At 40.6% G+C, this 16096-nt stretch overlaps 1 protein-coding gene and 1 long non-coding RNA gene across 5 annotated transcripts in view; one reads left to right on the forward strand and one right to left on the reverse strand.

The window, feature by feature from the left end:
• The window catches only part of RORA (RAR related orphan receptor A), a 736081-nt gene that overhangs the window by 99275 nt on the left and 620710 nt on the right, over positions 1-16096 (reverse strand). Inside the window, exon 1 of one of the 4 annotated variants that reach the window (XM_003778466.5) lies at positions 5577-5894. The exons of 1 other annotated variant lie outside the window; for it this stretch is intronic. In XM_003778466.5, the coding sequence (XP_003778514.1) occupies positions 5577-5778 (202 nt within the window). In that variant the 5' untranslated portion in view covers positions 5779-5894. Of the gene's footprint in view, positions 1-4400; positions 5072-5162; positions 5343-5576; positions 5895-16096 lie in introns of those variants that run through there. 2 more of the 4 variants (XM_024232274.3, XM_054531577.2) reach the window with 2 other exon arrangements.
• Positions 6074-8305, forward strand: LOC134760269 (uncharacterized). The gene is made up of 2 exons (XR_010137471.1): positions 6074-6146; positions 7182-8305. It is a non-coding gene; the product is annotated as an uncharacterized LOC134760269 (long non-coding RNA).

The following is a 16096-nucleotide window of genomic DNA, read 5'->3' on the forward strand; positions in this document are numbered from 1 at the left end:
CTAATGATAAGCAAATAAGAATAACCCCATTTGTACCAAATTGATTTTATTAAATAGTAATTTAAAGATATTAGGCTCAGTAAAGCATTACATAATTGGATCTATTTTTTTTCCATATAAATGCCAGAGTTATAATTTCCACTAACTAGAGACAAAGTTACATCCAGGACGTTTTTCACAGCTTCCTCCAGGGGAGGCATGAAGATAGAAATTAGGGTTGTAGTTCTTGTTTCACCATGTTATCAGATGGAAAAGCTAGGCTATAACGCAACCTCTGTGAGCCTCAGTTTCTTCAGCTAAAAAATATGGGACTATCAGTGACTCTCTATGGGGGATTAAATGATGTAAGAGTGTTTGCAAACCATAAAGCACAAAATAAATATAGATTAGCATCATCTCCCTATTTGTTTATGAAATGCCTAGTAAACTTCAGAAGCAGTAACATTTTAAAAAATGAAATAACTGGAAAACCTAGGGAATAAACTTGACATTATTTTTTATACCCACAGGAGCAAAGATTTTTAAAGTTATCGTATTATTTCCTGAAAATATGATGAGGGCTAACAAATTTCATTCCAAAAAGAAAATTCAGAAACAAAAGATTTCAGCTGCTTCCTTGCATTTTGCCCATTGGATAGTATATGCTATTATCCATCTATTTAGACCTCCTATCTCTTGACATAGCACTCTTGACAATTAACAGAAAAATCATGTTCTATCATGTCACACAAAATACTGATGGATAGAAAAAGCTCTGACTACGACTGTCTCAGTTCATGAGTCAAAAGGTTGGGATGGAAGGGAGTTATCTTCAGTAGAATAGCTAGATGGGGGAGACAGAACTTGTAAATCATTCCTCAGAGGGTCTGTATGTGGTCTTTGAGATACTATCAAATGTCAATTCACACCTGACTTGTCACTGGTGGATGGCTCCAAAAAAACTGTTTTTTAAGTAGAGAAACATAAAAATGGTATAGCTGCTGACTCTGAGTGTCTAATTATGGTTTTAAAATTATTAAATATGAAATATATAAAGGCAGCCTTGATTTCTTACTAATAAATGTTGTAAATAGTAAAAATATATGCAGAAAACATTTCCATGACAGAGCAGTCTTAGGAAATTTGTTCCACATAAGGGGTTTTGTTGATCCCTATAATAATTTAAGAGATTTTTAAGAAAACTGAACCCTACATCTACCTCTGCAAATCTATTCATGCATCCGTCCGTCCATCCATCTATCCATCCATCCATCTATCCATCCAGTAACTTCTTTTCCCCAGTAAATGGCCATTTATAAATATTATTTTCCTAGGTACCCCAGAGCAAATAACAAAGTGGCTGGGTGCTATTGTAGGTGCTTTGCAATTATCACCTTGCTGATCTCATCCATTTTTATTGTGTTTCACTTGAGTGGGAGGGAAAGATAGGAGAAAAAGGACACTAATGAGAATTATTAATATATTTACAAGTATACTACATATTAAAGAGCTAAGGTTTAGATGACATACTGTATATTTTTAAATGACTATTTCTGTTTAGAAATTACATTATTTCATGACTGGGCAGCATTAAATAAATTATATGGTTCTCAATTCAAATCGTGGGCAAAAGGGTTTACTTGTGCATGATGCTGCTTTGTATCTCAAGTAATGTGATTGAAATATATGAAATCAAGAGGCTGCCCATGAAAATGCTGCTTTTAAAATACTCTACTTCATGGAGGGTTCAGGCTTCTCCCTCCTCCCATGGATAAATGGATTCAGAAATCCTCTTTGTCTTTAAAAGAACTGATCCCTTCTTGCCAGATAAGCACTCTGCTCAATAGTGGCAACCATTTGGGTTTTCTCTTTTCAAGATCCAGCCATCACCTTCTCCCAATCCTTCCCATCACAGGTAACAAAAATGGTACAAAAATCCCAGTGAAGGGATACCAGGCAATGGGTCCTTACAATGAGATCAGAGATCGAATTCCAGTTTCATTTGGTAAAAAGAAAGGCCAAGTTCTTCAAAACTACAGAATCGTATTTATTAGAGTTGGACATACTACCAACACATACAGTATTTTCAAAGTGGTGAGGAGTCTTGCATTTGCACATGAATCAGGCCGGAGGAAGAATCTATGGGCCAGAAATTCCCTTTAAACCTCCCTGTGCTCTTATAACTCCATTTACACGAACACAGGCTGAGCACTCATATGAAGCAAAGGGGTATATCATCTACTGAAACTGATGAACGTCTTACATTTCCTTTCAGTACTCCGCTGCCGCGTGACATCTGGCCAATGCACTTTTATGATGACCAGAACAAGTGCTCCCCCGATTATAAATGTTATAGCTGGCTCTCTCCCTTTGCCCAAGAAGCAATCCAAATGGTATTGGAATTTTGTTGTTAAACAAAAGCAAAATTGAAGGATGAGACTAGAGTTGCTCAAATGAAGATTTATTATATTTGAGCATGAAACTAAGCCTAAACTTATTTGACAACTAATGCAGAGGAAGGATTTTCTTCTTTGGTGAGTTCAAAGGGCCTGATTTACTGATGTTTAAAAAACATCAGTAAATCAGCCAACAAAGAGAATCTTTCTTTTATGGTGGCTTGTTCTCTCCTCCCTTGTCCACATGCATCCACATACCAAAAAGCTATATTGTAAATAGTATTTGTTTTGCACGAAAAATCTAGTTATACAAACTCTCTTACACATGGAACCAATTTAACTATTAAAACTGAGAGGCAATAGGGAAGTATTTAATAAGATTCTAAGCCAGTTTTTTCCTCTTAAATCTGATATGGAAACATTTACAGCATTCCTCACTTTCCCACAAACTATTTTCTTTTTCAGCTTAAGTTTGCACCAAAGCAAGATAATCCCATTAAAATTCAGGATATTATGATATTGGGAGTGAAATCTTCTAACTGTCCAGATGCATTCTCTCTCCCTCGTCCTCTACCTATCTCTCTCTCTCTCTCGCAGGCAGCTGAGTTTATAGAAAAATTGCATTGCCAGTACTTCTGAGGCACTTTTTTCAAAGCACAATACTATGAAACTATTATTTTATGGCAGACAGAGGTCACTCCAAGACAAATGTGTGGGGGTAGCGTGTGTGATTCTCATTATTCTATTAGCAAGGGATAGTATGGAACTTCACTTTGTAGAATTACAAAAGCAAAAGCCTATGTACTAGGAAACATCAACTTTAAATCAAAATATTAAAACGTACTTTCCTTATTGTTTGGTGGGTGGTTACTGTTCATTAAGGGAGAAAGCAGTTTAAAATGTCTCAGCCTCTCGCCTTTCCCCCAATCAACACAAATTATATTAGACAAAGTGGATAAAGACTGGCATTGACATCTTCCAAATAGCAAAATCTATTTTATAATTTAAAAACAAAAAATACTTTAACTGCAGAGAGCATTTAAGACGTTTCACACTTACAAGGCTAATGAAATGCAGGAATAGCATAAAAGTTTTTTTGGGGGGTGGGGGAGAATAGATTTTTTAACATAAGAAGTCGGTAAGAAATCTTAATAATTTTTCCTCCCAAATAATTTTAAGTGCTTAAGAGCGCGGATCACGGGAGGTTTCCTCTCTTTTACTTATATGAATTGCATATTCTAAAAATGATCAAATCCCATTTCCCTCAAAGCCACAGGGGAAAAGAGAAAATTTGCTGTGGGCACATTATATAGAAAGATTTCATCTCAAGCAGCTCATCTTAACGTCCAGTACGTTTCGGCCTGTTAATAATTAATAAAAGAGATGCCACCCAATCTCTAGTGAAGAAAGGCAAAGCTCGGTGATCCGAAAGTAAACCCAGCGAAGATACCGAACTGGTGTCCTTCATTCCAGATTGCAACAAAACCCCAAACTAGCAAACGTTTAACAAGCGCTTGGCGCCCGCACGGGTGGGTAGGACCCGCAGGACAGTCTGGGTCTGCACAATTGCTGCGCATTAGGGAAGCCGCGTCCGCCGCAAACAGATGGGGCTCTAAATCCCCAAGCCTGGTGGCCGGGCCTGCGAAGCCGCTCGGGCAGATTATCCATGGCGAGAAACCTGCGGGCGCACAAGCGGGCGGCGGGCGGCGGGCGGCGTGCTGCGGGCTGAGTTTCTCCGGAGCTGTTTGCAACCGTCCCAAGAGCGAGTCTCGGTTTCTCCGGCAGCACGGGCGACTTCCTGCACACCTCCAAACTTTAGCTTTCCCATCAGAAAGTTCCCTGACTTGCCACGGTTTCTCTCCTTCTCACCTGAGAGGACCTAGAGCCAGTCCTCCCTCCAACCACATCCCCCTCCCCTCCCGCCCCCGGCCCGGCTACTGAGTCCTGATGAGGGCGGAAGGCCGGGCCGCCCGGCAGGATTGGCCGCGACTAACCCGCGCCCGTCGGCCCTCACCACGGACTAACCTCCGCCCCTGCCCGCGGATCCCGTGGGCTGCCGAGTTCCTCCCCACCTCCATCCACCAGCCAAAGTGTCAAGCGGGTTGCGCCGCAGCTCCCTGGGCCGCCGAGAGCGTCTTGGCACACTCGAGGCGCCCGTCTCGCTCCGGCCCGCGCGCTTTCGGAAGTGGCCGCGGCGGGACACAGCGCGGGACACAGCGCGGACCTGCGGCACTTGCCCGGCCGGCGGCCGCTGAGGCGCTCGGGGCCTCAGGGGGAGGGCGCAAGGCCTGGGGCGCTGACCAGTCCCCGGGGATGACATCGCGACAACGCGCACGCACGGCCCTGCCCGGCCGCGGCGCCTCCCCGACCTAGGCCGGAGCTGTCCCGGGTGCGGGCCCTGGGGACCGGCCGCGGGCGTCCCCGGCTTCCTCTGAACTCCGCAGACCTTCCCCTTCCTTTCCGAAGCGCGGCGACTCCCGGCAAACTTTCTTTTGGGAGACCCGCCGGGTGCCCAGCGGATCCAGGAGACTGACAGGAGCCGGAGGGGGCAGCAGAGGGGGATCCACCCCGTGCGCCTTTGCCCCCCAATCGGAGGTAGGCCGATCCCGTGGCCGGGCTCAGGTGGCGCCGCGGCGGTGGCCCAGAAGGCCCTGGCGGGGCCCCCGCGCCGAGCCCCGGGCAGTACGTGCGTTCGGGCAGGCGCGCCCACCCCTCCCCCTGCGCGCCCTCCTCCCCGCCCCCCGGAGCCGTCAGCCCACCCGGCCCCGGTGGGGCGCCCGGGCTCACCTTTCATCGCTGCGATCACAAAATACATCATTTAAGCCGCGGTGCGGAGAGCGCAGGGAGAGCGGATGGTCCGACCCCGGAGCCCCCTCTGCCGCCGCCGCGCCGCCGCCGCCCGAGCCACAGCAGCAGCTGCCGCAGCTGCCCGCCCGCCGAGAGCCATCCCGAGCCATAAGAGGCTCCATGTGACCGGCTGACATCACGGCCGCCGCTCTGTTTACACCGCGCCCCTCCGCTTCCTCCCGGGGCGGGAGGCGGGAGGCGGGAGGCAGGCGCGCCCCAGCGCCGCTCCCCGCCCCGCCCCCGCGGGCAGGTGAGTAGCAGCGGCGGCTCCGCTGGCCCACCCCGGCCGGGCCTGCCCTCCCGCGCCCCGGGCCCTCGCCCGGGCGCCTGCTTTCCCCTCGCCTTCGGGATCACCTGTGGCCGCCGGTCGCTTTTCTGCACGCAGCGCCCCGCGGAACGCTCCTCTGACCACTTTCTCCCCCCACTCGGTGGGGCAAGAGGCTCGCAACCCGACGCCACTCTCCTGCTGGTTTCCCGGAGCCCTCGGGGGCGATAAATGCGCCAGCTCGTTGGTGGAAAAGACAGGTTTGGTCTGGGGAGCTACGGTCACCCTCATTTCCTAGAGCGCCCCAGCTCTAATCGGAAGCTACGGCCCCCTTCTGGGCCGTGGAGAACGAAGCCACTGGGACCGTCCGGGGAGTGGAGTAAGCTCCTCCGAAGTCTTTCTGGAGAGACTCGGCCTGGGCAGGGGAACTCCGCCCACCCAACCCTTGGCAACCCTTGGATATTGGCAGTTATACCAATAACCAAGGTCCTGGTCTACACCTGTCCCCCCGACCCCCTTCCCCGCGTCAAAGACCACTGATACCCGCAAGGAAAGCCGGAAATTGTATGCGAATCACCTAAATGAACTCCAGTTGCCAGCTGATTTGAGCCGCTAAATTCCCAGGCTCTTTCATATCTCTCCAGAGAACGCATCTACAAGTAGGAAAAGCTATCGTTTTCATACCCTAAAAATGAAACACTGTGGTATTTCTGACAGAAAATAAAGACCTCTAAAGGTGAACTTTGTACATTTTCACATGCAACTAAGACTTAATTCCCTCTAAACTTTGAAGCTTAATTCTTTTTACTGTCCTTATGGAACTGTAAATCATGATGTTATTATTTTACAGATCAATCTCTTTACGATGAATTTTAGATGCTACATACCCAGAGTCTGCATTGTTTAAAACTTTGGTCAGGGTGTCTATACTACCGAGCATAACAGAAAAAAATTCTGAAAAGCCAAGTTTGCGTACCTATTGCGGTTCCTTCACGAAATTTCATTCTGCTTGCTTTTCTGTTGGTCTGTTGCCACGCACAACTTAAAATATCAGATGGCTATTAGCTGTTGCATTCATGATGATTAAGCAAGGATAATTCTAGCATATTTTTTTCTCCATGTAAGTGAGTTGCTCTTGCCCCTGAGTTGGGGCACAATTTAAAACACAAGCAAATAATCAGCACTGTAGAAAACAAGGATTCATACACCCCCTCCCCAGCCCCCTTTCAAGGCAAAATTGAGTCTTCCAAACATTTATACAGCGCTCTGATTTAGAAGGTCAATAAAGTTCGTTGTCCTTCAGTCAAGCCATGGCTTTATAAAAGTTTGATTTCAGGTAAATTCATTCTAATACAGTTTTTTTCTTAAAGATTTTTTCCCCAAAACAAACTACAAAGAAATTATAAAAATGTGAACCCAAGACCTACCCATGTTAACTCAGCTGTCCAGCCATAGCAAAGTGGACAAGAGTTTCAAATGAATCAACCATACCCACTGTGATGTTTACAATTATGAAATTAAATCACACCATGTTCCTATGATGCAACTATATCTCCCAATGAGGCAACGCCCCTCAGTTACACTGACACCATCATTCAAATTTGGTTCTTGATTTCCCTTGTGCTAACGACTAATGCCAAGCTATCCTATAAGCAGGTCCCAGGTACAATTTTCTTTCTTTTGTATCGTTAAAGGATGGAAAACCATCGGAGACTGCATCCTCGTAAGTATGTTCTTCCCTACTCAGTGCAAGTGAACCCAGATATACAACTCGGATAATTCACAATGCTACTTTAAAACAGTATCCTGCTTTATAAAACAATGTTTTCAAAATAACCAAATCTATTAGCTCTAGCGTGCCTGTCGGACATCTGACTCCAAGGTGAATAATCTGACATCACTAGTAATCAGTATTTATTTCCAGATCATTTCAAATGAAATCAGTCATTGGGAACAACATGTAACATGACATCTGCTCCTGCAGTTATAAGTAGAATCATTCATTCTATAGATATGTCCCCAATAGAAATATAATCTCAAGTACTTATCTGAAATATTTACACATTTATTCAACAAAGACATTTCCAGAATAATGTAATACTGACCTTGCCCTTTAGAGATGTATTTCATTCACTTCCTACAATTAATGAGCAACAGAATTTCAGATATGAAGTCCTAACCTTCCAATGTAGCTAGATGCTATTTGTAATACATGCCTCTATTAAATGTCTTCAGCTTTTAACCCAGGTTATATTACTGTTCTTTATATTAACACAAAGCTCTTTGAGAGTAAAAACTAGAGGCTGTTTTTTTTTTAACCACTCAAAATGCACATTTTCTATGACATTATAAGTCCCCAACCAAACGAATCAGTCAGGAGTAAAAGGGAACATCTCCCATATTGAAGGGACATCTCCCTTCAATAATACCAAATCGGAGCCATAAATGATATATTTTAGCACAAACTTTTACCCACTATATATTAAAATACAATCATGTAAAAGCCGGGTATGGTGGCTCATGCCTGTAATCCCAGCACTTTGAGAAGTCAAGGCGGGTGGATCACTTGAGGTCAGGAGTTCAAGACCAGCCTGGGCAACGTGGTGAAACCCCATCTCTACAAAAATACAAAAATTAGCCAGGCGTGGTGGTGCATGCCTGTAATCCCAGCTACTACTCGCAAGGCTGAGGCATAAGAATTACTTGAACCCAGGAAGTTGAGGTTGCAGTGAGCCAAGATCACACCACTGCACTCCAGCCTGGGTGACAGAGAAATAATCTGTCTCAAGGTAAAAAAAAAAAAAAAAAAAAAAAACAATCATGTAGAAATACAATAAAATATTAAAATGCAATAAATATGTAGGAATAATCATTTGGATTTTATTAAATAAATGCTTTTGAGTGCCGACTGTGAGGGAGAACACAGTGCTAAGGAACATATTCTTTCTTTTTACCAAGTGTTCTGAAAAAAAAAAAGTAATACTGCTTACATGAAGATAATTAAACAGAATGGGACTTCTTTACCAGGAATGGGAGTTTGTTATATATTAATTTGCAGCTCAAAGGTTTCTGTTGGCTAATCTCAGAAAAAGAAGGCACACAACATATTTATAAACACATGTAACTCATCTCAGAGTCTCCCAGGATGGTCACAGCCCCACGTGGTGTTCCTGTGTGCTGGGTTTCACACCGAATCTGTCACTTAGCGAGAAAGTAGAGAGACACTTCTAATGCCAAGTTGTTCCCAAAAACACCTAGGGGAAAAGATGGGTGCATTTTTCCAGGAGTCTAGACTGTAGTATCATTAGTAAATTGGTGCCAATCTTCCTGTGTTACAGTTTAAATAAATGATACTTGACTTTATGAGAGTATATTTTGTTTTTCACCACACAAGTTCTGATCTCATATTTTGCCACCCCAAATCACAGATATAATGCTATTGGGGTGAATGACAAACCAGTGGACTGGCAAATTTATCCCAAATCTGCAAGTGGCTCCTAGGACAAAGGTGATTTCAAAGTTTGCTGATGCATGTAAGGCACAGCATTTTGGTTTTGTCTCACCCAGGCCCTGCGTCTGTCTCTCCAGTGTGTGTCTGCTTGCTAATTCAATTAATTTTGTTATAGCTGAACAAGAAAGGGATCAGTGAAAGGTTAATGTGGTCCTAGGCAGCTTGATTCAATGGAATCCTTAGCCACCACTGCACTGTGACCTTTAGGAGTTGAGCCATTCTGGTTGACATAGAGCCAGGGGACCAAGTTTCCTATAAACACAATAGGGTCAGACCCAGAGAGTTCTAAAGCAAGGATACTTGGGAAGCTATGGACATGTCACAAACCAACCTAGAAGAGATCACAGCCTTGCTTAAATTTGAGTCCAGAAGGAGCCAGTTTCTCATAAAGGAACACTTACAAATGGAGTAATACTGGTGAGACCCAGAAGGCAACAGTAAGACAAGGAGCTCTGCTATTTATGAATATAAAGGGGGACGGGACAAGTGGATTAATGTGGTTTATCTGCCTTATTCATGATTTTAAAACAAATATAGATGTAGATTGAAATATGCATGTATGTATACATATGCATAGTCCATGAAATATGGTGAAATAGACTACATTTGGGTGGCAAGAGACACCTACAATTTTACACACTCACACCCACACACACACACACACATATTTCTCATAATCAGCCACACTTACTGAGTAGGTATTATACTGACACTGTGATGGATAATCAAACAAGAATAAGACAGTAGCCCTGATTCTGAGAAGGTCACAAATCAGCTGACCTGTGCTCTGAAAACTGTAGAGTTCCATGAGTCGGTCCAAACATTCCTAAAGGTGTAACATGTCTGGTTGCCCATTGAAAAGATGTTTGCGCAGCACTCTGCCACTCACTAACAGTTGACAGATGACTGCAAATCATTAGTGTGGCTATTAGTGTAATGCGATGTTGGAGGTGAAAGATTTGACTGAATGGAGACAATGGTGCAGGGCTTCTGGGATTTCTGGAACCATATATTTCATACACCTATTAGGAAATTCAGAGGACTGGCTTATGTTTTGTAATCATCACAATAAGGAAAAGGGTAAAGTTCACAGGCATACAGAGCTGTGCAACCTCCACAGAATAGGTAGGTGGCAGGTGCCTCACTACACGCACACCAGTCAAGGCAGGAAGGGGAGAAATGCAAACCAAGGCCAAGAGGGACCTCCATTCCTTTATGCCCCCATGCTGTGTTCTCACCCCATTCCTATACCTGGCAGTGGTACAGGCTATATATATAATATATAATATATAATACATTATATAATATATAATATATAATACATTATATAATATATAATATATAATACATTATATAATATATAATATATAATACATTATATAATATATAATATATAATATATAACATATATAATAAATAAATAAATATAATTTATATATAAATATATATTATTTATATATATTTATATATTATAAATATATATTATTTATATATATTTATATATTATAAATATATATTTATATATAATTATAAATATATACTATAAAATATATAATATAAAGTAAATATATATAATATATAACATATATAATATATTATATATAATATATATTTATATATATTATTTTATATTATATATTTTATAATATATATTTATAATATATAAATATATATAAATTATATTTAAAATATATAAATATATAAATAATATATATTTATATATAAATTATATAAATATATAATATATAATATATTATATATATAGCCTGTACCACTGCCAGGTATAGGAATGGGGTGAGAACACAGCATGGGGGCATAAAGGAATGGAGGTCCCTCTTGGACTTGGTTTGCATTTCTCCCCTTCCTGCCTTGACTGGTGTGTGTGTAGTGAGGCACCTGCCACCTACCTATTCTGTGGAGGTTGCACAGCTCTGTATGCCTATAATATATATATATATAATATATAATATATATTATATATATAATATTGGAATCCTGGGTCCAGGATAGTTTCACACTTGTCATTAGCTTTCTACATCATGTCAGGCAAGCCATTTTACCTTTCAGGACACCAGGCCCCTCAACTGTAGCCTGATGGAGTAGGAACGGACTGCAGTGGGCCCCTACCACTCCAACATCCTGTGACTGCTTTCAGAATCATTCCCCATCCACTTTTCAGGAACACTTTCTTCCCTTTCTCTGTGCTGTGCCATGTCTGCTTACTTCTCCAAGAAGCCTTCTTTGTTTGCTTGAATTCCATGGTATGGTGGAATGGGCTTTGGCATTAGATGAAGTTGGGCTCAAAACCAGCCTACATCCCACTCACTAGCTGTATGAGCTTGAGCAAACCTTTGTTTCAACATATGTCAAATAAGGAGAGTAGAGCCTTATAGGGCCACTAGGAGGATTAAACAATATACAGAAAGGAAAAAGTGATATCTGTCAGTAGAGCTTACAAGTGGAACTACCATCACCACCCCATCAGCCCCTACATTGTTATATACACAGAGCCTGTGCCTGACATAAAATGTTAACCGTTAATCAAAATTTGTTGAAATGTTTCTCAGCATGCACTTTTGCTGAGCGTTCTACAATTTTGAAACTCGTGTGTGTGTGGTGTATACAAAATAAGTATAGTTGACCCTTGAACAACACCGATTTGACATGTGTAGGTTCACTTATATGAGAATTGTCTTCCACTTCTGCCACCCCTGAGACAGTAAGACTAACCCTTTTTTCCTCCTCAGCCTACTCACTGTGAAGACAATGAGGATGAAGACCTTTATGACAATCCACTTCCACTTAATGAATAGTAAGCATAATTTCTCTTCCTTGTGATTTTCTTAATAACATTTTATTTTTTCTACGTTACTTTATTGTAAGAATACAATATATAATACATATAACATACAAAATATATGAAAATATATGTTAATTGATGGCCTATTTTATTGGCAAGGCTTCTGGTCAACAGTAGGCTATTAGTAGTTAAGTTATGGGGGATTCAAAAGTTATATGCAGATTTTTTACTACAAGGGGGTCAGCACTTTTAAACCCTACATTATTCAGGGATCAACTGTATTTATTAAGCACCTGCTAAGTATTGAGGACACAAAGATGGATAAGAATTAAATTGCCCATTGGCCTAAGAGGCCCTGTGGTCTAGCAGGCTTTTTATGTCTTATTTCCTATAGGAGAGAAAGTTCCCATCCAATGAGCAATGACTAAACACCTTCTGTGTGCAGTACACTGTGCTAGTACGTCGAGAGGAAAGGACAAAAATCAAGGTATCAGTCTATCCTTCAAGGAGCTTGCAATCTAGTAGGAAAATAAATGCAATGCTTATAATGTAAGGCAGAATGTGTGGCACATACTTGAAGTGTTCCAGAAATAAAGTACTGTGTAAGTCAAGAATAAGAGTGGTTACTGTGTGCGGGGTTCATCTGAAACTTTAAGAGAAGAAGGACTTCATGAAGGAGATTTGAGCTAGACCTTGAAGGCCAAATGACATCTTGGTGGACAGAAGTAAAAATGAAGAGCCTCTTAGAAGGAGGATAGAACACAGTTGTAAAAGTACAGGCTGGGTGCTGTGGCTCACGCCTGTAATCCCAGCAGTTTGGGAGGCCAAGGTGGGCAGATCACCTGAGGTCAGGAGATTGACACCAGCCTGGCCAACATGGCGAAACCCCATCTCTACTAAAAACACAAAAATTAGCCGGCTGTGGTGGCAGGTGCCTGTAATCTCAGCTACTCGGGAGGCTGAGGCAGGAGAATCACTTGAATCTGGGAGGTGGAGGCTGCAGTGAGCTGAGATCGTGCCACTGCACTCCAGCCTGGGCGACAGAGCAACACTCTGTCTTAAAAAAGTAAAGAAAATAAAAGAACACAGTTGTGAAAGTACAGAGACAGAAAATGCATTTCTCACTCAAGGAAACTAATAATGAGCATTTACCATAGATAAAATACACACAGATAAGAAGGGGAGAAAGCCCAAAATGTAGGTTGTAGCTATTTCTTCTGCCTTCCCTCACAGTGCCCAGGACAGAGCTCTGCAAACTATACACTTTCAGAGAATGATTTTTGAACAAATAATTGGAGGTAGAAGAAGGGAACTGAGCTTCAGAAAATAAATCTCTTTGCAGCTTGCCTATTTCATAGTCTTATTGTAAGGATTAATCATTGGTTTGATAGTCATAAAGTTAAATTACACTTAATAAAACACATAGAGCAAAAGAGTTCCACATCACAGCACACCAAGGAAGAATAAAACTGGAAATGGATGTTATTTCATCAGAGTGAAAAGCTAAGCAGAGCATTTTAGGATGAACAAGATAAATGGAATGTTATTTGATTTTGTATCTCATCCATTTCAGTTCTGAAAATTATCTGAGACAGTTCTATTAATATAGATGCTTCATATATAGGCCATATTTTATTTTTTAAAGAACTATCTTAAAAATATATTTTCAAATAATGGAGAAAAGATAAGCGGTTACAGATGGTTTTCCCTATTTTTGTCATGCATGATCAAGGACTGCAGAGTAACGTGGGCTTCATTGGGAAATCCAAATCTCGCAGCTAGGAGCGTTCCAGGAGCAAATGCTGGCATTATTTTGCTTTCACAGGGAAAATATGTTCCTGTTCAGTCAAGCAAAGTAATCAATTATTCTGCATTATGAAATACTCATTTTATAACTATTGACGTTTCAGACAGTTGTGCCACATGTCAATAGTGGTTTTGATGCTCACATTTAAGCTCCAGCTTATAGGATGGGATTCATCTGGGCTGACAGTGTCTGATCAGAAGTCTGTTCTCTGCTCTCAGAAGTCCATCTATTATTTATGTCCAGTCCTACACTGTGGAAGTCTGTTGTGAGCGCTAAAACAAGAATAGATTTGGGTATTTTTTGTTTTAATAAAAAAGGTTAAAGTTTTCTCAGTATGTTAGATCCACATTTTAAAAAATCACTCTTCTCTTAAAATCTCTTCCTACATTTTGTAAGATGGAGGTAGATTAAATTAGGCATTCCAGTCAGAAGTTCCAAAATTCCTGTTAGATTTTTAGTATCTAGTGAAGCCTTGTGTCCTCAAAAATAATTTTGTGAAATCAAAATGGCTTTCCAATCATTATATAATACTGTTACGGTTGCTGCTACTACCTCTCCTACTGGTTAACCATTCCTTGGAACTTCCTGTGTGGCAGGCAGTGGTTTTATGCTCTTTCTAAAAATCATTTCATTTCCCGAAAAACATTCTGTACTTTCATGACATTCATTTTACCGATGAGGAAACTGGGGCACAGAAAAATTAAGTGACTTGTCCAGGAGGACAGGGCCAATAACCGGTGGAACCATAAGAAAAAATCCATGTACACCGATTCTAGCATGTGCACTCCTAAACATTATGCTGCAACTCTCAAAAATTGAATTAATTTTTCCTTCAATTCAGCACTACTTAGTATTTCAAAAATAGCAAGCTGACTTCTCCAGAAATCAAGAAGTACTACCCTAATAACATCTAGGCATGTGTGCGAGAAATTCTTTTATCACTGGCTTCTATAATTGAGCAAGGTTAGCATGTGTCATCATGAATTATTGCACAATTTAGTAAATTATTTAATTACTACTAATGAGGAAACATACTGTACATGGTTGTAATTATCCTGTTGGAAAACAATGTTGCCATTTGTACATTTAAGAAACACTTGCTACATACCAAATTAACTCTTGAGGGAAGTTTATTTTGTATTTTGGAATAATCAAACAACTCTAAATGTTGTTAATGGATGTTAGATAGGATTACAAGGAAACTAAAAAATACACAAATCAAAGCTGACATTCCTAAAAGACTCCAAACCAAAAACATCTGTTAAAAAGGTAAAAAATAATGATTTCATAGTTCACGATATTCTACAGAAAAAGCACAAGATATATTTACTGTTTTTACTTTTCCAAATTGTTTCACTGCTGCTCTTTTCATAGTTTTTGCAACATATATAATATAGCAATTTGTTCACCTACTTTAATCACCCAACAAATGGCTTTGATAGCACGATAATCTTAAGCGGAGCCATTTATTTTCAATGTACTTTAAGCAAACTGTTGTCTACGTTTATTAAGTGACTGTAGTGATGCATAGTCTTGTTATTTATAAAAGAACACAGTATATACATAGCCTTGGGATGTTTTGACAACACATCTTAAATAAAATATAGGTAAAATAATTTTCAAAATATAATACAAGTGAGAAAGAGTGACTTTTTTGTGTTAGCTACAGTATACATTATTGAGAAACTACTGATATGCGTTATTGAATTTGTTGTAAAGCCTTAAGTACGTAATAGTCTCGGAAAGCCCAACTCGCCCATTATTTCAAAGGTTAGGTACATGTTATTTGGTGAAACTGACTTTCATAAACCAGAATGTAATGGTGATTTGATTAACAACATCTTTGCTCCTTGAAATATAACAGAGGTAATGTAGCAAAGCCATTATAAACAAGGAAGAATAAAAACGGGAAATATCAGAGTTCAAGACACTCCAAGAGGGCATATGGTAAGTCTCTCTGCTTCTAAGGACACGAACAGTTAACTGTCTGTTTCTGATAGTTGCCTATCATTAAATAATCATATACAAGCAAGATAAGTAATATTATCATATTTGCTCTGTTGTCTTGTTTGTTATATTATCCCAAGGTCAGCTGCCATTAAACTGGGTAATCCAAATCAAACAAAAGTTTTGTCCTCTTATGAATAATGCATATACTGGAATCATATTATGATTTGCAGATTTCAGCACTTGTCAAAAAACCAGCAAGAAACTGTTTCCTGTCACCGTGTTAGATTTAGGCACAACAAAACAAGAGAAAAGAAAACATGTTTTATATGTTCAGAGAGATCGCTGCTCAATTTGCAGTATAACATAAATTACTCCATAGTGGTTATTTTACACTAACAGTATTTTATCAACTAGAACTACTGTAAAACATATAGGGTACTCTCTATTTTAATGGTATTTTCTGATGTCACTGTGTCAAACTAGAAGAATTGCACTTTGATTCGTCTTTCAGATCTCAGTTTTTTAATCTTATTAAAATATA

The sequence above is a fragment of the Pongo abelii genome, chromosome 16 (assembly GCF_028885655.2).
Source record: "Pongo abelii isolate AG06213 chromosome 16, NHGRI_mPonAbe1-v2.0_pri, whole genome shotgun sequence".
NCBI lineage: Eukaryota > Metazoa > Chordata > Mammalia > Primates > Hominidae > Pongo > Pongo abelii.